The 25,770-nt window shown below is 38.8% G+C and overlaps 1 protein-coding gene across 5 annotated transcripts in view; it reads right to left on the bottom strand.

Annotated features, from left to right (window-relative positions):
- HDAC11 (histone deacetylase 11) overlaps window positions 1-22,514 on the bottom strand; it is a 32,903-nt gene extending 10,389 nt beyond the window's left edge. For 4 of the 5 annotated variants that reach the window (XM_087743907.1, XM_087743909.1, XM_087743911.1 and 1 more), the window contains exons 1-7: window positions 22,424-22,514; window positions 20,622-20,770; window positions 17,561-17,661; window positions 8,801-8,917; window positions 3,815-3,857; window positions 2,309-2,385; window positions 490-552 (exon numbers count right to left, since the gene is read on the bottom strand). In XM_087743907.1, coding sequence (XP_087600033.1) covers window positions 490-552; window positions 2,309-2,385; window positions 3,815-3,857; window positions 8,801-8,917; window positions 17,561-17,661; window positions 20,622-20,770; window positions 22,424-22,425 — 552 coding nt within the window. In that variant the 5' untranslated portion in view covers window positions 22,426-22,514. Of the gene's footprint in view, window positions 1-489; window positions 553-2,308; window positions 2,386-3,814; window positions 3,858-8,800; window positions 8,918-17,560; window positions 17,662-20,621; window positions 20,771-20,884; window positions 20,902-22,423 lie in introns of those variants that run through there. The other variant, XM_087743908.1, reaches the window with a different exon arrangement.
- Between the last annotated feature and the right edge of the window lie 3,256 nt (window positions 22,515-25,770).

Raw genomic sequence — 25,770 nt, 5'->3', positions numbered from 1 at the left:
GTTCTCAGTACCCACAGTAAATCACTTTACCAGGTGAAGAGTGACGTATTCTTTACTTTATTAGCCTGAAGCCAGGCTTTCCATTAAAACACTGAAGGGCAAAAATTCATCCACTGCAAAGGCTGCTGCAATGATCACACACACTGAACTAACTGTAATTCTGTTTTAAGAGATTCTTGTTTCTGATCTTGCTCTAATACTGATCTACTCTGGAGACTGTTACGCCTCAGATCAGTATGCAACTCAAATATTTTTACATCTAGCCACATGATGGAGCTACAACTCAGTTTAATTTTATTAAACTGGCTTAACAGCCTTTTGGACCATACAATAATTAAACAATTAAAACTGTTCAGTTTCCATCATCTATGATTAATTTTGTATTCTGTCAGTTGACAGTTTATGCTACTGTTAGAAAAAATGGTATTTATCACACACTTGTATTTCAAGCAAAACATCGGCAGCACTGAATACAGGTAAGCTACTCACCTGATGAGCATCCAGATCAATAATTGTGGCTTTAGACACCCCTTGCACTCTTTCAAATAAGAACTGGATACATAAGCAAGGAAAAAGATGGAGAAAGTTATGAAGTTAGGTGACAGATTAAACTGGAGGCTTGAAGCTTGCACAGTATATTACTGTTCTGACTTGAATGTAGTGCGTAGCTATTCATTTAATTCACCAAACAAATGGCTAAATGATTCTAATATATTTAATTACAAAAGCTCTAGTTATTTCACATAAAAAGATAATTTTTGTGATTATACAATAAAAATCCTACACATTTCCACCAGATGAAATGCATGAGACATGCATTTCACAGTCATCTGTGCAGGTATCTGTCCACTTGTAGAGAAAATTGGTGAAGAGAGGGAAGAAAGAGATTTCTACTCATCCCCTCTTTCTCCCACAAAGTACCAGACAACACAACGTAGGATGAAGGACATGTCTTTCTACAGCATCCCACAGCAACTTGTAAAGCAGACTCCGCAAATGAGGTGTAAGCCCAGTGGCACCGAATAACACAAAGGAGCCCAGGGTAATAAATCCTGTTGTAGTAATACTGGCCCTACACAGGTGTAGCTGGTACATCTCTGCATCCCGCACCAGCCAGACAGAAAAGGACAGGTGCAGCTAGGCATTATAAAGCTGATCATGGCATTGGTGCTGTCAGATACTGGAGTGGAGCCAGCAACAGCAACAACTGTGGGTTGGGACAGGGTGAAGCAAGAGCTGCACAGGCCCCAAAACATCGAGGAGCTAACTTCATGAGGCACAAACAACAGCACAAGTGAGGCTTATCAGCAGGAAGGGAGAAACAGTCCACTGTGATGGCATCCAACTGTATAAGCATAAAATCCACCATTTAGGAAAAGCTGCTGTAGGGACTGTACGCATTAAAGCCACTTCTAGTAACAGAATTCATTTTTTATTCCATGTCTGTGAAGAAAAAAATTAATTTTTAATTCTTTGAGTCTTAACTTTGAAAAGTTACTATCTTTAATATAGACATGGTAAAACCCCAAAATTTTGTACAAACTGTCACCTGCTATAATTTCTCAATCTGTATTTTAATGATAGGGAAAACAGAACACTGTGGACTACTTTTCTGCAAATTACCATGTACAGAAATTAGGATGTTATGTCATATCGTATGCTGCAATCATTAGAGCTTTTTTATGTTTGATTATTACTGGTACTTTATAAATATTCTAGTATACAAATATACCATAGTACATTTGATAAAAATAAGTCCTAATTGCAGAAGGCTCTTGCTTCAGCCTTTCAACAGCTAAATACCAAACGTATTCATTCACATTCAGTGATTATTTTGGAGACATTCACATTTTTATTCATGAATTTGAACCACTCTGAGCACTGCATGGTGCAGCTTGATTCAGAGAGAGGATTTCTGTCTCTGCATTCGTCTTGATTGTAACCACTGAAACTAATGTGGAATTTTCAAGTTCAACTGCAAGGCTAGGATAATTATCATTGAGGATATTAAAAGTCAATCCGGTTTGATTTTGAGTGGGTTTTTACAAGAAGACATTATTAATGCAATTGTAGTGGTTCATGTTTACATTCATAATTCTGACCCCTGCAACTCTTCCCTTCCGCTTAACAATACTGCATATGTGTTATGTTCTGCAGCATCAAGTACCACACCATTTTCCTATTCATACCCACCTATAGATGGCTTTATTTTCTCCTATTAAGATGTAAATTAGTTCTTATGAATTTATGTGGATTTTTTCCCATTTGCACAAACAGGAGAAAATACTGGCTTAAGAGTACATCTTACCTTTATAGCCAGTGTGATATCAGCATATGCACAAAATCCTCCACCTTTGTCACTTGAACAGTGATGAAAACCACCCCCTAAATGTAAAAATGTTCAAAAGGTGAAAAGCTAGATACTAAGGAATATAGATGGTGGTCTCTGCAAAGAGACAGAGATCACTTACATGTCAGACACTTTTTTTCTTTAGCAAATACAGTGCCTAGAGCTGATAAACCCTTACCTAGCAACACAAAACATCTCATAGGGTTTCTGTACGTAGCTTATGTGTGGCCTACAAGACCATCAGGCAAAGGATCTGCAGATGCCCAGATTAAAGGGAATTGTCCCTTTCATCTAGAAATCTCCCTAAGAACTGAGAAACGTACATATGTAACACATGGCGCCTCCACGACAAAGCATGCTGCTTTGCAAGTTCAGCTCCCCCAGGCATGCTGGAGTTGCATAATTAACATTATGGGGCGGGTGGAAAGGACACGTGGAAAGTTCTTTTCTATCTGAACACCAGGTCAAAAAAAATAACCAATGAACCACGGTGTTATTATTTGCACATCATTGTCTTTTGTAAACACTCAGACGAGAAGAAACTTTACTAACTCCTCTTTAACACACAAACACACACACTCTTTACATGAAAAAAAGACTTTACCTAGACCTCCCCCTCCCCAAACATATTTTTTATATAATAAACCAGAACTTTTTACTGAGAAACCCACTACAAATATCTAAGCAAGTAACTTAGCACGCTCACTTTACATATCAGTAAATGTAACGGGCTTTTGGGTTTGTTTTTAATGTCTATTTAATTTTTAATATTGGATATTCACTTTGAGAAGATGTGTGTAAGAAATAATGGAAAAATCCCAGAATTGATGAGCTCTATGAAACCGACAAGCTAAGTCTTACATGACACAAAATATTGCTTCAATAGTTTACTGGTTTTGCATTGCTATTTGCTATGAGCAGGAGAGCAGATTTATACTCACTATATTCTTCATAATTTGTTCATTCAAGTCTTTTTCAGGAAAAACTGCATAGCCAAAAATAGACACTAACTGGTACAGCACTGCTCTCCAGCATATCAACCAATCCCTTGATCTGGTATAATATATAAAACAGTTGATACTATCTATGAAAATTATTTTACAATTTAATGAAAACAAAGACTTTATTGACATATTTACATTTACTCAAAATATTTTTCCTTAATTTTTTTTCACTACTCCAATCCAACCACTTTTCTTTACATACGATATCATATCTTTATCCAGTTATCTTTTTTTTTCTTTCTGAAAAGTATTTTAATTATAAAACTGCAATATGGGTGATAGTGGATGAGAAAACAAATCCAGTACTTTTTCCATTTTTTTCCTTTAGAGTTGATTCTAGTTAAACACAATCCAGTCACTTTCTGCTATTATAAATAGAATACACAACATGCTAAATGAAAATAATATGATTTTAAACACACTATTTCAAATGTCATTAATGCACTACATTTGTACTTACCCACGTTGATTGCCCAGCCTCTATCAACAGCAAGTTTTCCTGCCTTAAGAAAATTACAGTGAGAACTTCATGAATGAACAAGGCAACCATTTAACACTGTCTGCTTCCACCCCAAACGCAACTCTTGGCATTCCGACATGTCCATTGAATTTTCGGATGTTTTACCGCTGCAGGTCATTCTGAATCAGATCTCTGAATACGAACCATACAAAACTATCCTCAGCATAATTAGTTGAAAAAATATTTTATATCTCATCTGTATTTCAGTCTCTGGCAGCTGAATGGATCTAAAACTAACTGTGCTTTGCAGAGATGAACACTGACCCCCAGCAGACAAATGAAAAAGAGACAGTACAAGTGTTGTTAAGAGTAAAAATTGAGCAAGAATCTCCCAATATCCTTCCTGTTCATGTAAAAATAGGAAGAACGTAAGCTCAAAATCCTGAAAATACAGATTAACATAGTTTCAGCTGGGGGTGGGGACAGAAAAATGCTACAGTATGAAGTGTCCTGTGACTTTTTAAAATGATATAACATGCATAGTATAGAATATTACCAATATTTTTCCCTCCAATAAAGAAAAACTGTGCCTGTATCTCTCCTTTGAACTCAGAGGACATTCAGGGAAGGGAAAGTATTGACAGAGAAGAGACACACAAGACTTAAATGATGACATTTTAATTTAAAAACCTGACTTATTTTGGCCAGGAAGAGTCAAGCAATTGTTTAACTGCAGTATTCCTTAACTGTCATGTTAAAAAAAGAAGATATTACTAGCTATAATTGGGGGGGCGGGGGGGGGAGAATAGATTATTCTTTTCAATAATCACAGAACATATTACACATCATATATGAAAGGAAGTTTGGACAGTTGAGAATTCATCACCACCAATATTTATATTTGAACAGTTATGATTTAGTATTAAGAAAACTACTGGGAAGGTAAACATCATCCTGTTATGAACGTGCTAACTTATGCAAATTAGATCTTGAGAAAAGATTGCAGTTTCTGAACTATAAAACCCATTAAGTCACAGGGAAAGCACATTATCTGTGATTTAGCATACTTCCTAGGGATTCCTCACCAAAAAACAATCTTCCTGCATTGCTAAAAAAAAAAAAAAATAATTAAAAAATACAGAAACTCAACAGGAATTTTCATGATAAACAGGACCTTCAGGACTAGCAGAAAATTGTACTTCTGACTTGTACTGTACAAATTTTATTGTCTGATGAATAAAACTGCTTTTAAAGTACATACCTATTTCCCCATAACGAAAAATAAAAAAAGTAAAAATAACAGCATATGGCATCAAGATCAATTCAAAAGTGACCAGTGATGTCATCTGTATTTCAGGAGGCATGATACAAAGACATAATAGACAACTAGTGGCTATCTCTTCTGCATGACCACATTTATAACTAGTGAACACACACTTATGAATTAAAGATAACACAAGCACAATGAAAAACACCACAAAGCTATATAAAAGTATTGACTAATTAGAATGAAGTTGAAATAGATTTCACACACACGTACTGTCAAGACCCTCAAGAAATACCAAAGGTAGAATATTAGGAAACTCTAGACTCTTCCCAATTATTTTTCTCTTCTACCATTTCCTTCATTCCTCATAACTATTGTACAGAAAGACAGAGTGGGTGTAATAAGAGAAGACTCTGGATGTTCCTATTCAGATAGGACTTTGCAGACCAAAATCCCTCATCTCAATAACCACTACTGACTGCAGTCAGAAATAAGGCACAGAAGAGAGAACTGACCAGGAGTCTGAAGTGATGTTGAAGGACTAAATGGAGACAGACTGGAGCTACTTCTTTGTCTGTGAGTAAAACCAAAAATTTTTAAGCACTTTGAACTATACGAACCACATGAAACCAGAACTTTCTCTCTACTGTTACCCAGTCTGTAACATCAAGTTTAAAAAAAAAAAAAAAGTCAAACTACCCGCAAACTTCCCAGCAGTCCATTGAAAGCAAGATGTCTACAGATATCAGCACCAAACTGGTTTTGCTGATATCTCCAGCTCTTGCTGGTAAACTGCCAGGAGAAAATGTTCCAGGTGCTTTATGCAGGTTTGCATTAGGGAGATGCACGGTGTTCCACTTCTATCATCTCCCCTTTTGCCAGTTAACACCTACTAAAGCAGGTAGCACTTTTTGTTATCTAGCCTACTACCATAATCCAACAAGTCTAAAGATTTATCCAGAACCTAGCATGTTCCTTTCAAACTCATATACTTAAATCATCCTTAAAGGCTGGTTTAACATTTTCAGTAGGTTATCTGGTTTTCTCATGCTTATGCAGACTTTTAGGCTTCAACAAAAGCATCAGACATCGCTACACTGTACAAACACTTCCACATATTTCCTTACCTCACTATTCTTTGACTTTAAATAACGTACATCCAAGAAGACAGAGCAACACGAGAATTAAAGTAGAATTAGGAAATGGGATTTAAGAGGCAAGAACAATAGTTGGAGAAACAGAGTCTAAAGTGGGCAAGATACATACAACTTTTATAAAATAAAGAAAGCCATTTCCCACTCACAAGCCTGAATTAAAACCAGACTCAGCAACACGCAAAGCTACTTAAACTTGGCAAATATCACAAGGCTCGCTATTGTCCTAATGATTTAGGAAGGAACCATTGGCCATTTTTATTTAACAGCTCAGAGCAATAAGCAGCAGTTAACTCACTTCACACAGACAATTTCAGCATCAAGGAGGTGACTTTTTGATCTTTCCCTCTACTATCCCTAAGTTCAAAAACTTACTGCAAATATTCCTTTGCTACTTCTCTGCTATGATTATAACTCTCACCTTTTCCTCCCATCATAAATGAGATTTTTCTGAACACATGCATATGTATGTCGATACAGTTTTCAACTTCTCCAAGTACTTCACAGTATCACGAAGAGCTACATTACGTAAACACTATATTCCCCATTATAAATAATAAGATGCACCAGTTTGCAACACAGCTCAAATATGATGATATACTCAAACTTTTTGAAGAGCTCCAGATTTTTAAATATCTACGACCAGTGTTTTGGATATTACAAAGGGAGTTAAGATGACATGCTTAAAACAATTCAGTCACACTGTTAGAAGATGTTTCTGAATCTTAACAGTAGATATTTAAGTCTAGTCACAAGTTGCCCAGTCCATTCTCTTCCTTCCTCTGCTACCTTTTGGTAACAAAAAACAACTGCCAGAGAGTTACTTTTACATACACACTTGCAAATCCATCAGCTGGATGGGACACAGATTTAACAACAGAGTACTGAAACATTGAAAAAAATTGACTTTTTTTCTGATAAAGAATCAGGCATTGAGTAGGTTCTATCATTAAAAAAGTAAATACAACAGAAAAGCAGGATATTTCATCTTGCCTTAAAATCTGATAACAACTGGCTCTCTACTTTCATTTCACACAGTAAAACCCAAGAGGGCTGAAACTTTATAGTGCCCAGATCCACTTATACACACAAATTATAGTAGCAACAGTTAATCTCATGTCAGCCCCACGAAATTAAGGCAAACTTGGAGAACTGATTCACCAAACTTTTGGGCTCACTCACATCATTCTCATAGGTCGGACTCACAAACAAATGCAACCTTTTTCATTGTTTCTGAAAACCATACTGCACTGCCTTTTATGCACTAGTCATAGAAGCCCTCTTTATATTATTTATGTCTTTAATGATTTCTTGATACATTCACAAATGTAAGCATTTAAAAATAAGAAACCTTGATTCCAGTGCAGATTACTAAGTACCAACTAAGTACCAATTACTAAGTACCAACAACTTTATTGTTCATTTACGGCTTCCCAGTCTCGCTCACCTTTAATATCTAGTAGTTGCAATACATCGTATTCTCCTGTCTGGCTTAGACATATTCTGAAAGGTTTGCCAACCCACAGAATAGTGTTCTTCAATAACTGGCTTCAAAGAGATATAGAAAAAGCAATATGGGCTTCTATCCTTTTCACATGCACTCACTGTAACAGCTACCTTCAGGAAGAGTACCTAAAATGCAGCAAAGATCTATTTGTACCATAATATTAATTATTTCAGATAAGATTATTTGTCTTCCATTATGTAACTGTTACAGCTCAGTGTCTATGAAGACAGATCAGGACTGTTACCATCTTCTCCGAGGCACCATGCTGCATAGTTTCTGAACTCTAGCTCTAATATGACAAGGAATGATAAAAAGAGCAGAAAAGGTTCCATTAGTTACCGGTTTACAATTATGAAGGCATGTTTTCCTCAATACATGGTTTAAATAACTCACTCTTGGCTCCAGCTATTAACTGTTTTCTTTGCTCCTACTTCCTCAACATCTCTAATAGCAATTCTCAAGCAAAATTAAATATCTGGCGACACTTACACAGCTCTTCTGACCAGAGCACTCATTTAACTAATTAGAAAACAATTCTGTTAAGGTGAAACAGGCTACATCTCACTTGAGTTCAGCCGAGCTGCTTATGTAGTATTTACAATAGAAAAAACAGATAAACTAACTTTAATCATTAAAATGAGCAAGGTGATATGATTTTTAAATTTAAACATTTACCTAGTCTCAAGAGCAACCAAACCACGCATTTCTTCCCATAGAGTACCAAGGCCATCTGGTAAATACGTGCTTTAAAAATAGCTTCTATATTATCAATTTTGAAACCTCCCATTCCTAGAATTTGCCTGTATTAGAACGCTGTTCATAACTAACCCCTTACTGTCTCTTCTGCTTCTGCAAATTACAGACCATAAAATCAGATATGTCCTTCACCTTGGTAGTTGCTAACAAGCAGCAAACTTTGCTCATGTTTAGGACTGTACACTAACTCACTTCCCTCTACAGGCCTCAAGCCTTTGAGTTATACAAAATATTACAACTCACAGGTTTACAGTGTTTTGCTCAAGTTTAAATACGATAAAAGTGAATCAAGAGCACCTTACCATTATTGTTCCTCCTGTCTGGGTTCGTAACGGTTTCAAAACTTTTCTCTGAACAACGAAATTGGGAAGAAAGGCAACTGGTGGAATTTCTGTGATTGTAGCCACAACGAATGACCACTACAAGGGGGAAAAAAACATTCCAATTAATACAGCCTGTCTTAATGATGACATTTAGATCTCTCATCAGTTGTTATTTGCTGAAAAGGAGCTCACAGGTCCTTAGCAAGATTTTTAATATTTTAGATGGAGGTGACCGCAACAGTCCCTATTAGTAACCTCCAAATAGGTTCATCCTCAAGTTAACAACTGTAAGAATCATCGCTTTCAATCACCATCACTAGGTTTTTCAGATTTTTAGTATCAAATGGTAATAAATCAGCAATTTTTCAGCAAGCTAGTATTTCAGAAAATCTAATGTCTCTGTGATTGGGAGGAAGAATTGTAAAAATTCCTTCAGCAGTATTAATAGCAAGCTATGCTTGATATATTGTTCAAACCTAAAATATCTTTTCCCGTGTTAAGTCAAAAGGATATACCAAGGAGAAAGGAAAAACAAACAGATAACTGAACTCAGAAGTTCAAATACTTAAGTGAACACACAGTGCAAATTTTAGCATGAAGAACTGATTAAAATTTATTTAGCATATTAAACACTTCTGGAAAATGTTTCAAGGAAACATTTTGTTAAAAAGTCAGATCATCAAGAGTATGATTTGAAGGTTAGAACACAAAATATCTGCAATATATAAATGCTTTTTTTGCAAACACATATAGATTACTTCAAAGAACTACCACTAACATTGCTACCAGCAATAACACTTCTAAATATATTTCAAAGCATAAGTCACAAGCAAGAATATACCTCTTCATCCAATACTGAAACATTCAGGTACCGAGAATTACAAATTTGACACCCTGTACAAAGATTCTGAAAAGATCCTGTTTCCTTCAACATTAGGAAACTTAACTAGGTTAAGTATATTCATTGCCCGATTACTGTTAGCTGTCTGTTTACAAATTACAGGATGTACAAGTGGTCAATTTTAACCAAAGACAATCACATGCCAATGTCAGGGTCCTCTGATATTCAAAAAAAACTTAAGCTACTTCGGCTTCCCAGTTCTCAATGTTTCAACTACAAAGTACTGTTGGGTGGCTTAAAGGTGTAGTATTATTCATAAAGTTCTTAAGTACTAACTATATGGTGTCAACAGTTCATTTTAAGCTCTTACTACTTTTATATTTGTAAGACATTATTCTGTTACCATACTATCAGCTCTCCATCATTAACAAAGTGCTTTCTTTTGTAATACAATCAATCTTGATAAAGTCCTTTTGCAAGATATTTTGGCTTTTAAACAAACATAAAAAAAACTAGAGTCAATCCTGTTGTTCTAAAATGGAATTGAAACAAGGTCACATTTGGGCAAAATAAACATTTATCTCAAATGTGAATGATGATCACAAAATTTCAGAATGTTTTAACTAAGTTTAAAAAAATTTTAATCTCAATGGGAAGAAGTGGGAGCAATAAAGACTCAAATCAACATGTATGCTGCTGCAGGTTTTTAGGTGAATGCAAGAAATCCAGACATGGTATGAGTGAAGAGTAAGCAAAGCTTTCTATTCACAGCTGAGGACATTTACAGGCCAGTGCCAAGCCCAAAGACATTCCCCGCTTCAGACTTAGTCCTTTACTGTGTTTATGTAATTCCTAACACAGGGGGGGGAAAAAAAAAAATCATTTGACTGTGAGGAAAGTCTTGGGGTTCGAGAATCCAGCTATAGACTAGTGAAAATGCTTCTGAAAAAACACCACTATAATAATTGAGAAATATATTGCCTCAAACTGTGGACAGTTTTGCGCTTCTTTCTCTTCAATGTGCTAATTTTGCTTCCTAATATTTCTTGCAATAAATTCTCAGAACAGCGATGTATACATTCGAATAAGAAATCAAAAGGAATTGGTTTTATATAATTGTATACTTTTTCATGTTGTAAAAATAAAATATGATTTTGAATAGATGAGGACTACATTAATTATGTTTTCCAGGTTGTCAGTTGGCTTCCGTAACACAAGTCTTCACGCATATTAGTTTTCTTTGTTAGAGAACAAACCCTTCAATTTTTTTTTTATTTTATTTAAAATCATTATTTTTTGCATTCAAATTGCATATATCAATAATATCAGCTACTATTTCTTTTGGTAGATACTTGCTCTCACGCAGCCATCATCAAATTACTGATTCTCTAGTAAAGTTTTGTAGACATGTAATTATGTAACTTAATTAAAACTTGGTCTGGATTCAGGGAAGAGTAATCATCATATATAAACACTATTCAGTAACATGCCTTCACTTATACTTCTGAGTTATCAATTCCATTTAACTCTTTATTTCTATTGCTAATATCATAAGATTTTTTTAAATTATTTACCTTCCTGTGTTTTGGAAAAATAATTCAATGTATGAGTTTAAGTTTCAGTTTTTAAAAAAAATTTCACTCCCTGTTCTTTTAAAAGGAGTAAAGAAGTCAGGTTAACCCTTAACCAGGTATATTTTTCTGTAATACATGCCTCCTACAGAATTAACTACTAGGCAGTACCATTAAATGTGGCTAAGAGTAACACTATCATAGAATCATAGAATGGTTTGGGATGGAAGGGACCTTTAAAGGTCATCTAGTCCATCCCCCCTGCAATTGGCAGGGACATCTACAACTAGATCAGGTTGCTCAGAGCCCCATCCAGCCTGTCCTTGAATGTTTCCAAGGATGGGGCATCTACCACCTCTCGGGGCAACTCGTTCCAGTGTTTCACTACCCTCACTGTAAAAAAATTTCTTCCTTACATCCAGTCTGAATCTACCCTCCTTTAGTTTAAAACCATTACCCCTTGTCTATTCGCTGCTGACCCTGCTAAAAAGTCTGTCCCCATCTTTCTTATAAGCCCCCTTTAAGTACCAAAAGGCTGCAATAAGGTCACCCCGCAGCCTTCTCTTCTCCAGGCTGAACAACCCCAGCTCTTTCAGCCTTTCCTCATAGCAGAGGTGCTCCAGCCCTCTGATCATTTTTGTGGCCCTCCTCTGGACCCTCTCCAACGGGTCCATGTCCTTCTTGTACTGAGGACCCCAGAGCTGGATGCAGTACTCCAGGTGGCGTCTCACGAGAGCGGAGCAGAGAGGCAGAATCACCTCCCTCGACCTGCTGGCCACGCTTCTTCTGATGCAGCCCAGGATACAGTTGGCCTTCTGGGCTGCGAGAGCACATTGCTGGCTCATGTCCAGCTTTTCATTTATCAGCACCCTCAAGTCCTTCTCGGCAGGGCTGCACACAATCCCTTCATTGCCCAGTCTGTATTGATACTGGGGGTTGCCCTGACCGAAGTGCAGGACCTTGCACTTGTTGAACCTCATGAGGTTCACATGAGCCCACTTCTCAAGCTTGTCCAGGTCCCTCTGGATGGCTTCTCTTCCCTCTAGAGTATCAACCACACCACTCAGCTTGGTGTCATCTGCAAACTTGCTGAGGGTGCACTCAATCCCACTATGTCATTGATGAAGATGTTAAACAGCACTGGTCCCAGTACGGACCCCTGAGGGACACCACTCTTTACTGTTCCCCATCTGGACATTGAGGCATTGACCATTACCCTCTGGATGCTACCATCCAGCCAATTCCTTATCCACCAAACAGTCCACCCATCAAATCCATATCCTTCCAATTTAGAGAGGAGGTATATTGTGGAGGACTGTGTCAAAGGCCTTACAGAAGTCCAGATAGATGACATCCGTAGCTCTTCCCTCGTCCACTGATGTAGTTACTCCATCATAGAAGGCCACTAGGCTGGTCAGGCAGGACTTGCCCTTGGTGAAGCTGTGCTGACTGTCCCGAATCACCTCCCTGTCCTCCATGTGCTTTAGCATAGATTCCAGGAGGATCTGTTCCATGATCTTCCCAGCCACAGAGGTGAGGCTGACAGGTTGGTAGTTCCCAGAGTCCTCCTTTTTACCCTTTTTAAAAATGGCTGCAACGTTTTCCTTTTTCCAGTCCCCAGGGACTTCACCTGACTGCCATGACTTTTCAAATATCATGGAGAGTGGCTTAGCAACTACATCAGCCAATTCCCTCACGACTTCGGGATGCATCTCATCGGGACCCATAGACTTACGTACATTCAGGTTCCTCAAGTGGTCACGAACCTGATCTTCTCTTACAGTGGGATGACCTCTGCCCTCCCGATCCCCATCAAATGGCCCATTGACTTGGGAGGTGTGAGGAGAGAGATTGCCAGTGACGACTGAGGCAAAAAAGTTGTTGAGTACCTCAGCCTTCTCCTCGCCTGTTGTTACCAGCTCGCCACTTCTGCTCATCAGAGGGGGTATGCTTTCCTTAACCTTCCTTTTCTGGTTAATGTACCTATAGAAGCCCTTCTTACTATTCTTCACATCCCTTGCCAGGTTCAGCTCCAGCCAAGCCTTGGCCTTCATGATCCCATCCTTACATAACCAGGCAGCATCCCTGTACTCTTCCCAAGATACCAGTCCCTTCTTCCACTGTCTGTGCAATCTCTTCTTGGCCTTTAGTTTGACCAACAGGTCATGGCTCAGCCATGCCAGCCTCTTCCCTTCCTTGCCCCATTTCCTGCACCTGGGGATTGAGAGCTCTTGCGCTCTATGGAAAGCATCCTTGAAGACCTGCCAGCTCTGTTCTGCTCCCTTGTCCCTGAGGGCTATTTCCCAGGGAGTCCTGTCGATTAACTCCTTGAAGAGCTGGAAGTTTGCTTCCTAAAATTCAGGGTCCTGACTATACTCTTCAGCCGACCCTTACCTCTCTGGACTGTGAACTCTACCAGTGCGTGATCACTGCAGCTGAGACTGCCTCCAATCCTGACATCACCAATGAGCTCACTTACATTGGTGACCACCAGATCCAGTACTGTGTCCCCTCTGGTAGGGCTATCTATTACCTGGCTTAGGAAATTGTCATCTATGCACTCCAGGAGTCTCCTAGATTGCCTACCGCCTGCCGTGCTACCTTCCCAGCAGATGTCAGGGTGGCTGAAATATACCAAGATGTTACATCCAAAAAAACCCCAAAACCAAAATGAAACAAAAGAACCAAACAACTTCAAGAGTTCTTAATTTTCCTTGCTTAAGCCCAAACTCTATAATAACATACACATTTAATGAGGATATTCTTACAGGACTTTACTTAAAGTAAAGTCCTATTAATTTTAATTCCTTAACTATAAAAACTCTTCTTAGTAAGGTTAAATGACTTTACAAATTATTTCAAATTATTAGTGTTCAAGGACTAAAAGTTAAACTGAAAAACAAATATTAGGAAGATAAAGCTAAAGTAGTTGATTTTATGCTGGTACATCCTGGATTAATATAAACAGCACATTAATGATCAAAACCAACCTCTGATGTACTGCCTTTTATGTTACGCATTCATTGCATTCCAGCATTTTAAAATAGCCAACAACACATCAGATTTTAAAAAAATATGCAATTTTGTTCTTTAATACCTAAATTTAAGCTGTGTTTAGATCTTTGATAAGTTCCTGAAGCTAGTGCCAGCTTCAAGGGAAAATTCACGGACTTAAAAATCCAACACGAAGCAACTAACATGATTTTATATTTAGAAGCTTGCCTGTGACAAAGCTGTTTGGGTCCATCTTCAATAGATAAAGAAAGTATATTTTTAGATTGAATAAACGTAAGATAAAATCATAAAGGGGAGTAGGAAGCTTGTAATTTTCACAAAAGTTTCTAGGTCAAGGTATAAACACACAATTATCATTAGGAATAAGATACTGCACTGGTAGAAACTGATGATAACCAGGTGCTACTCCCAAGAAAACCAACCAGCTAAAAACCAATTTTGGTGCATCAGTCTCCCAACCAATGAGCTGGAAATATTAAAAGGAAAGAAACAAATCACTGTTAACCAAACGCTACCTTATCCTTTTCTTTAAGAGGTCTAATAGTTACTTTAGCTGCAAAGAATGCCCTACAGCATTCGCGCAGTGGTGTAAATACTGAAACCTGTCAGACCTTTTTCCCCCCGAGACTGAGTATTCTTGTTCAGCGTTCTCTCCAAGCATATTCAAATATCATTACCTTTAAAGTAACATTTTTGTATGTTCCTACAGACCTTTATCTAACACGTTAACATTTACATGAAAATTTAGGTAAAGAGGAGCTAATTCATTTATCTGCTCTCATGACTTTTTAAATGAACATTTTACAGCAAACCACCACTAGCCTCCATAAATTTTTAACCAATGAAGTTTGACAAAATCGAGCAAGGGAAAAAGCACAATGTGGAAAGCAAACAGAGACAACGGATGACAGCACAAGAACTGCAAGAACTGAGGAACTGGACAGGGGAATTTTAAGCACTTCTGAAGGTGTCCATTTAATCCAAACCAAAATCACACGTTTTCAGCTGTGGAGTCACCTATCGTCACTAACACAATGCACACGGCCCAAGATGCAGTCTGTGCTGTTTTACCTGAACACCTCAAACAGCCACAAGTATCACAGGCTGAACTGATTATTTTATGAGCCTGCTTCTACTGCCTTCGTTCCTGAGAGCTCCACCTCCTTCCCCAGGCACACTGTCAATGCCACCATGTGACAGAGACAGGTTCCTCTGAGCTCTTGGCAGATGCACTCACATGACCAGGCAAGAGTCAAAGCACACAAGCACCTGAGCACCGGAAAACACTCCCTATAATCAAATCAATCCACTTTTCACTAGGCATAAAAATTTACTTTTCTAATAAAATGATTAACTTTTTATTTTTAAACCTACATAATTTGCAAATACATAAAACAGATTAAAATTTATAAGTTCAATTGATTAATTACCTGTTTCAGATCCCTTTCAGAAAAGCACATCTTTGCATTCCACTGACGCACAAGCATTATCCTCATCATTTGCATTTCAGTATTCACTCACATATGTTATCCTAGAATCTCTCATAGATAAAAATGGTTCAAGTGAAAGACTTATATGGTCTGAAACTAGCTTTAACCTCACTGCCTATATCTCCTTCCAAAATTTCAGAATGCTGATATGCAGGAAATTCATTATTTTACATAACATCGGAAAAAGGCAGTAAGTGGAAAAGTACTGCAAATAAATTATCCAAAGTCTAGTCATTACCTTAGAGACCTACGTTCTTCAAAGGTATAACTGAGGGGGAATCACCTCAATTCAAAAGGCCAAATTTTATTGTAAGGACTAGTCAGGTTACCTAAAGCAGGGAAGCAGGGAGACCCTTCCTTCCAACACAGACCTGATTTCCAGTGCTGTTTGATCTACTTTGTGCATACCATTTTGTTTCTCTTCAACCTCCAGCCAGCTTCTTCAGCTGCTGCTGAGATACCAACCACCGCCTCTTCTTGTGAGTGTATGGCATTTCCTACCAAATTCATGCCCGAATTTTAAATGAAGAATACTCAAGTGATCCATTATTTTAAGAACCCTAGTCATTCCCAGAAATGCAAGCACCTTTGTAGTCTTCAGAGCTGATCTAACATAAAACCATGCCATTTATTGGTAGATCTGTAATTGTCTGGATTTAAAAAAAAATAGCACAGCAGACTTTGGGTAAGGCCATACAGTGGATACCCTGGGCCTTTTCATGTCTAGCCACGTTATTTTTCCTCTGCAACTAAGCACTGTTATCTTCACTGCTTGGCAGGAATTTGCTGGCATGACCAATATAACATCTTCCAGTTTCTACAGTTGCAGGGAATATTCTCTCAAGGAAAGGGGAACGAGAAATACAGTTAATCACATCTGAATGCACACGACAATACTTGTTTTGAACACCAACACACAAGTGATACAGACAATTTCCTGTGAAGCCATCCTGTAGGTACTAAAAATATTATTATGGTATTCCAAACTGAGCTACGCACACTACACCCTGCTTCAAAAAAGTGATTCAGCAAAAGGAGGTGGGTGGTTCCATGGAATTAAAAGCTCAATATCAGGAATAGATGCAATAAGATCAAACCTAATGATGTATGAAATTACGTGTAACTTTATAGCACAGAATGAAGAAGGATAAGAGAACTTGGAAAAGGAGTAAGAGTGAAAAGTTTACACAAATAATAGATCCCTTACACAGAAAAATAAAACATTCCAGAAATAGAAATACAAGGACTCTTCACTGTGGAAGGGCAAAGATGATTCAAAATAACTTCTTCTGAATTATGAAATGGAAGATTATCTCTAATACAAATCCCTTCTCTGCCCTCCAAGTAAATAGTTGCAAAATAAAAGCAATGTCACCTGTGCTCATAAAGCAATCCTTGCATTAAAAAACATCCAATAAAGTACTCCATTTTAGTGCTCTCCAACGTATTTTCAATTTCAGAACCATATTTTACTACAGCAAATCAAAATTTACACTTTTGAAGACTAAAGCCCTGGTACTAAAGAGAATATAATTTGCATCTCAAACATTAAAATTGTCCTTATGTTCATTTAACTTTGCTAAAATATCATTTCAGGTCACCTATATAACATGGTAGACCCTCTTTCCACTCTACCCCTCTATAATGTGAATTGCCTACTATTTCTATGCTTTTCTTTTAGTATTCACAATGACAACATTGAATTAAAAATATACCATTCTGTAATCTGTACAAGTTGATTCTATAACAAATCTAGCAGGATATCTGTTGCCCTTGACACTAATTCTAGACAGTTTGCTTGAAAAACACATAAGTACAGCACCTTTAATTTATTAAGGTAGCGCCTTGTGTGAACAACCAAGAGATCTTCATCAGTAGCTTCCCGTGCCTGTACAATCAAGTCATCTGCAATTAGTTTTTCTTCTGAAACAGGAGAGAAATAACAATTGGCATTGTATACCATCATTTAACTTCCCATATTCCACCCGGCCAAAGAAGCTACTTTGACCATGATGTAGTAACTTCATCTGTAATGTACATCACTGAAACAACTTTTGTTTACTCAGTGTTTACAAATTTTGCAAATACATACCCTCTGTATATGTAAGCTATGAAGTCAGCGTGTACATAATAAATATTGTTCACATGAAGTTTTCAGTATGTAATCATGGTAACATCTTGTTTAAACTAAAAGAAAAGACATGTAGTGACAGAGGATGGCCGGACACAAAAGAATCCTTACAGTCTAGGGCTTGATACACTGGGGAACTCTTGGTGCTCATACCATCAAATATTCCCCACTCTGTAACATGCTTTAAGAAATTCCACATTTGATACTGGTATTTAATTCCCTAAATCTGAGGAGAATTTAAAAAAAAAAAATCAAAATTCTAAACAAAATAATTGCTTGGATGTTCATGGAAGTGAACGCTTACACTTAATTAGGATATTTCTGTCACACCTCTACCTCCATTTAATTTCCATGAAATACCAATGACCAGCTATTAATTCTTCCTCTTAGAGATCAAAAGAGAGTTTATTTAAAAACCTAGTTTCATAAAAGCAAGTTAGAAAATATCACTCCAAGATTTAAGAATATGATCAAAGATAATACATTCGAATGCATACATCTGGATATACTTAGGGTATATATATTATATATATATAATTTATATATAGGGTCAACTAAAAAAGTTAAGCAGTGCAGAAAAACAATGTTGCCTGCATATGATCACTACAAACAACAAATATAAGGCACCATGCCAATCTTTCCAGACAAATTTTGATATTCAATTGCTGCACGGCTGCAGCCTTCTAAGACTGTACCTTTTCTCCAATTTTATACTTGGAGGAGGAAGAGAATAACTCACAAAAGTGAGAGATTTTGTTCTGAAGTGTTATGCAAGAACAGCACCTGCAACAACATTTGTTTTGGCAAGCTTATGCTTCTCCTGACTAAGGCCTGAGAAACATTTCATTCATTCATTGGTGTCAGACAGAAAGCCAAACTGCAACAGTTACTTTCATTCTTGAGGAAGGAGAAGGTAAGTGTAGAAAGATTTTCACCAGTGATTTTCTAGAAGATGATAGGGAACAGTGTAGGTCAGCTGTTGCCAGGAGTTGCTACAGAGCCAGAGAAACCCAGGAGCGCCCTGGGGCTTCCTTCTGCTTTACAAAGCAAGGAGAGTAAAACAACTGGGAAAACTAATTTTCTGTGAAAGACTGAGAGTAAAGAAGGGACACTTCACACAGGAAAGAGCTAGAGGAAAAGACTTCACACAGAGAAGGAGCAGAAAGGCCAAGGTTTTGATCAACTAAGAAAATGGTCATGGAACCCAAAACTTAATTATTTAAGGTTGTTAGAGGGAAGATCCAAAACTCAGCTACTAAATGGAGTGTTAAAATGCATTTAACCTTGGTTAAATGAATACAAAGCAGCCTAAAGTCGGAAGGGCAATACTTAACTGCAAAAGATCATCAGCTGAAGGAGTCATTAGGAACCACATAAATGGAAGAGGCCTGATTCTTGGACAAAAAGCTCTTCCCAAACATTATCAGAATAATATCATGAGGTTGATAAAGAATGGATTTATACAAGCTGCACTTATCTTTCACCCTGAAAAGTGCCATTTGCCAGTAGACTGACTGCAGTCTAAGTTGAATACCTAAGTTACAGCCTGCAGCAAGCCAGTCATTAACACCTGTAGTTTCACAAGCCACAAGGAATGCCCCAGTTCCTGTTACACCAGGTGTAAAGCAATGGGAGCACAAGGCTATAGGAAGCTAGATGCAGTACTCCCAAACTGCAATTCAGGTTTTGCAAGACAAATTGTTTGTAAGCTTGCAGCTAGTATAGGAAGGATTTTCCACTCATCGCTACAAAACTGAAGTCTGCGTACTGTTTTAGATCCAGGCTTGGTCCTCGAAAGAAGAAACTGGAATTGCAAATAGCACCTATCCTCAAGAGGAAACTTAAAGGAAATTTTCTTCTCATGCATTAATCTAGAGCTGAAAGAAAGTGTTTGAATCATTAAAAACCTGTTGAGTATCAAAACGCAGCATGCTGAGCTATGTCCACAAGGCTCCAGCATGCTGCACCTAACAGGGGCTAAGCTGAAAGTCAAGATTCTGGTGCTCACATCAGAGGTGGAAACAGTTCTCAAATATCTCACATGAACGTTTGTTGTAAAGGCCAAGCAATGAAATTCTGCTCACTTCATGCTTTCATTCAAATTGCAAAGACCAGAAATATTTCAAGATGGTCTAAGACATTGCCATGCTCATGTTTCTCCTTACTCCTTTTTACTCACAGTCTTGTAATGCTGCAGGCCAGACCGAAATCAACCAAATTGGTTACTCTGACTTGTATTATTCACGCCTCTGGGGAGAGGAAATCATTTAATAACCTTCAATTATCAATGACATTTCACAAGTTTCACTCTGCACAGACACCATGACTGAGCCAAAAGCAAAACTGTCGGTTTATTTAGTGGAGCGAGCTAGAACATACATTTTCAAAGCACAGTGAAAACAAACCTTTGTATTGAAAAGCCCTAGTGTAGGATGTTTGCTCTAACGTTACAATTTCATCTTTTAAATATTTCATAGGCAAGATCTTCAACAATGTGCAACACATGACATCCAACTCAGCTCAGATATCTTATAATCAATTTAACCTGCTACGATTTAACTCTGCAAATATATAAAAATACTAAAGTAGTCCAAACATGGTTAAAGAGCATAGCTTAAGTCTACACAATGAGCAATGACAATGTACAGTCACTATTATATTGCTAATTATTAACATAAGACTGCACTAACTACATAATTTCTGTTAGCTTCTGTGCAAATGTTAGTCTAAGCGGTACCTTCTGTTATTTTACCTTTCAAGAAATTGATTACTTTTCCCCATTTCCCTGCATCGAATGGATGCAGTTTCTCAAGTCCCATGAATGTGATGTTGTAGTCTGGAGAATATACGATAGGCCAGCATGCTGATGGAGCATCCTCATACAACTCAGTTCTGTGAGGCCTTGAAAACCAAAAAACAAACTAGTCATCGTTTTTAGCAAGTATTTACAAAGTCAAATGTTTTTAATTTGTCATTTGGAAATTCCGTGAGAGTCCCTATTAATACCAGCTTTACATTAGGAATGATTCCTGAAGATGTTATTTCCCATGGTTACTGAAGGAAACACTTGGCTGTTGGAGACTGCTCTTCAATGGTAGGGTCAGGGGGAGTAACATCTCTCACTTCCAGACAGTTAAACACAAAGTAAGCAGTAGTGGGGAAAGAAAGAATAACTGAAGACTGAAGAATGTACATTAATGAATTATGCATCTAAAGTTCATTGCAGACATTAATTTAATGGAAACATTTGCTTCTCTTCCCCGCATCTCTCCAAGTTCAACGAGCAGCACCTCTATCTTAGAAGGTGCACCCGGTTTTGCAGGCAACATAACCTTCAACAAATACATTACTAGACTCACGTTTTAAAGTCTGTATCAAAACACAATTGAAAAAAACCAAACCGCTCTGCTCCTACACAATGCTTCTAACAACACAAGGTTGACAAGATTTCTAGGATCCTTTCCTAGAGTAACAGATTATTTTGTAACCAGCTCAGCAAAAGTAAAAAGGCTTGGTTTTGTATCTGCATAGCATGCAACCACAGGACATACTCTCAGCTCTAGATCTCATGCCTGTAACCCTTAACCAACACTCTCCTCTACCGCCTCTCCAAATTCTTGTATTCTCCAAATACAAGGAGAGATGGCACAGCCAGCTCAGAGCCCTCCTTCACAACCTGTTCACAGAACCAGTAATGCTGTGCTCTGCATTTACAAACGAACACACCGAGTATTCAGTGGACACCTGTGTGCACACACGGGTCAACAGGCAGGCCAAACCTCAGAGGTGATTCTCTGTTCACACTCAGCCTATTCTACCAGCTGTGGCCTCCCTTCTCTGCCCCAAACCCCGTGTTACTGAGTTACTCCAAGACCTCTCTTGCTCCCCTAAATTTAGTTGAAGTGTGCAAAAGGCTCTGCAACTTGCTGAGCAAGACAGAAGGGCCTTTTGTCAGGTGAACAATACAAACAGAAAACCCCTTATTTCCAGCCTAAAAGCTCATGCTCAAAAATACCCTTTCAAAATCCAGTTAAAAACTAAACAAAAAAAGCAAACACAAAGACAATGGAGGTTTTTCACCAGAGTCTGCAGTCCCGATCCCCACACACCACCCACAAACAGAGCCAGGGCTCCCTAGACCCTTCCCTCGTCCCACCCCGCGATAAAATGCGCCTTTTGCACAAGGCGATGTGCCACCCCCGGCCCCTCCTGTGCTCCCCCCGCTGCCTGCCAGCAGGGCCTCGGCACCGCGGGGGCTGAGGGAAGGGGACGCTTCCCCGGGGTCTCCCCCCGGGCGCTCCCTCCCGGCGGTCCGCGCCCTGCAGACAGTCCTAGGCCGGACGGGGACGAGGCCGGCCCCGCCGGGAGCGGCGCAGGTGCCCCAGCGCCCGCCTGGGGCTGGCCCTGACGCCGGTGTCCGGGCAGGGGCGGGCCTCAGCCGGGCCCGAGCGCCGGCCGGGCCCTCCCACCGCCCCGAGAGCCGCCTCCCGCCGGCGGAGCCCCCGCCGCGCCTGCCCCTGTGCCGGCACCGCCCGGTACCGGCGCGGTACTCACATCCCCCCGCCTTCCGCGGGCGCGCCCGCCAGGCCGCGCAGGGTACGGGGCGGCCGCGGCCCGGCACCGACAGCGCCCACGGCCCCGCCCCGCCGCGGGGCGGAGACAGACACGGGGGGCGGGGGGCGGCGCCGGGACCGCCCCCAGGCAGGGGCGAAGCGGTTGGTGGGGGTTGGAGAAACTCAGCCCCGATATTCAGGTTTTTACATCAGCTGCTGCCGTGAGTTTGTATCAAGAGCCTCACAGCGGTTCCACACAACGAGTACCTTTGGATAGGAAAATACGCTTCTCATTATCAAATAAAATTAACAAGATACCAGTAGGTAAAGAGACATAGCAGGTCAGCAGCAGAATGAGGAAAACAAAGGTGAAATAGTGATATTACCTAACTGAGCGGCAGAACTCCCATTGATTTCATCAGGTCGAGATTCACCCCAGGAACACCATCCCTAAATTCAGGCATGCAAGAAATATAAGCGAGTTTCAAGTCAAGAGCCAGTTTCCAAATGTACTTTACTAATCCTGCTTGAATATATACAAAAAGGATTTCTTATGCAGTTGTACAGCTACATCAATAATACCAGCATGAAAAATGGTCCATCAATAGCAGCAATATCTATCAAACCAAGGATCAATGTACAGATGCACTCTTTTCTCACGAGGAGTAATGTCTCTATATGAGTTCCAGATAAATGTCTGACTTCCTAAAATATGCTGGCTTTGGCTTGGCATTCAGTTTTGATGGATGCCTGGACTTCACCTTGGTATTTATTTAGCAGCAGGAGACTGTTATCCCAAGAAAACATTCTACCTCTTTGACATCTTTTAATTAACATTTCTTTCTGTTCTGGCCCTTTGTGTACTTGCCCCAGTACAAGTTCAGCATATCTACCTTTTATTTCTTGTTACTGACTACTTAATGCTTGGTGCTTAATTAGAGTTTTAGTGTTGTTTGGTTAACTAGATACAAATATAATGTGTTGTTATTTCATCTAAATTAACTTTTAAACTTAAATTAAAAATAAACTTGCAGACTAGTTTCCATATTTGTCGGATGTTGTAAATCGGTTTTCATGTGTGCTTTCTCATTAACCATTCACATCTAAACTATGACACCTGCACTTCTCCAAACAGACAGTTAGCTTAGCCATTCCTTCTTTCACCACCAAAAATCAAACGAAAATATCTACTCCTCTGTTCTGGCTAGCCGTGATGTTTGCTGCTTTAATTTTCCTCCTCTTGTGCCGCAGTAAGTTGGATTCTCACCTGCAGGCTGATTCCCACCAGGCCCCTCAATAATACCTTTTCCTTTCTGCGTCAGTGGCAGGGACGTGCTCTCTTGGAGACACGCTAAGGAAATGCTGCTCATATTTAGACTAATACCTGTTCACTCTTGCTGGGGTACAATTCTTTTGGCTCCAGCAGCAAAAGAAATATAATCAAGACGTGTACCTATTTCCATGTAGGACACACTATTTAAGATAATATAAATTAGAAAATATTGTTTATAGTATGTATTTACCACCTGGGCATTCTGTGATTGTTGCTCTTGATACTGCCACGGTTCCAAGGAACTGTGGTTGCGGACACCGAACACCCAACAAGCCGTCTGCACATGGGCAGCCCTCAACCCAGAGGGGCACAGCCCGACTGCAGAAACATTTACAGTTAGTTTCATTATCGCAATGAGTTTCTAACAGTTTTTAAACAAACCATATGGGGCATAACATTGTTGTTCAGTCTTAACTTTTTGTGTAGGAAGTTAATTATTTCCTCATGAATTAGGCACAAGAAATGCACGAGAATGACCCGTGCTGGATTTCGGACATTCTCCAAGCTCCAGTTTTCTGCCAGCAGACTTTTCAAGGCGAATGGATTAGGAAACCTTACAGCATGGTAGAAGAAACAGAGCTGGGCAACTAACGACATTTTTGGTTCACTAGTCACTCTGAAAAAAACTTTTTTGAAGAAAATCTGGGGTTCATGTTATCTTTTTACAACATGGCAATACTTAAAGTGAAATTTTTAAAAAAGCCAGTCTGTCCTAAAATTGTATTTTAAATACGTATAACTGAAATATTTTGATTTAAAAAAAATAAAAATCAGACTCAAATAAATAATAAACTTTTAAATTAACATACATTCACAAAAGGTACTGGAATAGTTAAATCCATACTTTTGGCTGAAAGATATTTCCCTTAAAAGTTCTGCTGAGTTATAATCTTCTCTTTACAAATTTGAAAAACAGGGCAATAGGCATAAGTCAGCAGCAAATATGAGATGATCTAAGTGTCTTAGAATAAAAGCACATACTTGTAACAAGCAGAAAATAGTTACAGACCATACAGAACCCAGCCTTCTCTAAATTTCTTGGAATCCTTCAAAATTAGGCCCCAAATATACCATAAAAGTGAGAAAATAGATTAATTACAACCCAGCTCATGCAGTGTACTGGTGTTATTTCTCAACTGATACCTCTATTTTCCCAAGACAAAGGGAAATATTTTCTCCTTATACCATTTTGCTTCTGTTGAGACAAAGTGCAACTTGAATGGCTTTGACAATATTATGGATAACACTGGGAGCCTGTGGTAAGGGAGTTTATTAATTGCTGCATACTTGAAAGCACAGGCATATCATTGTTATAATAAATAACCAGCAACCTATTAACTCTCAAGGTTTGGCCTGTTTAACGTGCTCTTCATCATCCATTCATCTCATGTTGAAAAATCATAAAAAGCACCTCTGGGAGGACGGACTGTCTTCCAAAGAGAAATACTTTTTTATAATGGGGCCTCAGTTTGAAATTGATTCAGATAATGGACCTGCCCTTCTGGGGAACTCTGTTCAGGCTGTTCATGTGGTTGGTCTGTTCAAAGTTCAGGGATCCACTTGTGCGGATCCATTTGAAGATGAGTCCCAGAGTCTGAATTGCTAGCAAAACCAACTTTTAGCAAACAGAAAAACAAGTCTGACTAATGTCCCATATAAAAGAGACTGGCTGGTCGGGCCTGCCAGTAATTGTGTCAGTTTATTAGATCTGTTCAAGTAATTTGTTGCACATTAATTCTTTAGTAAAATGCGGGAATTTGGCAAAAGCTTCTCAACCTCCCATAGAACAGAAAATTACTTCTTAGTTCTGATGTTCCATGATGGTGAAATTACTTAAACAGTGGTGAAACATTTTCCATGTCAAGAAACAGTGAAGTTAGAGACAAATGTCAGTGGTAGCAAATTCATGATACTATGAAAATCGGGACTGTGGATCCAGTCATCAATAATCTATATCAGTGATGTAACCTTTGGGTCACCTGCCTCACAAGTGAAGCAGTATGACACCAAATTAA

The sequence above is a fragment of the Nipponia nippon genome, unplaced genomic scaffold (genome assembly GCF_047370975.1).
Source record: "Nipponia nippon isolate SJK-2023a ecotype South Korea unplaced genomic scaffold, ASM4737097v1 scaffold_9, whole genome shotgun sequence".
NCBI classification, from domain to species: domain Eukaryota; kingdom Metazoa; phylum Chordata; class Aves; order Pelecaniformes; family Threskiornithidae; genus Nipponia; species Nipponia nippon.
This window is presented reverse-complemented; position numbering and strand designations above follow the sequence as displayed.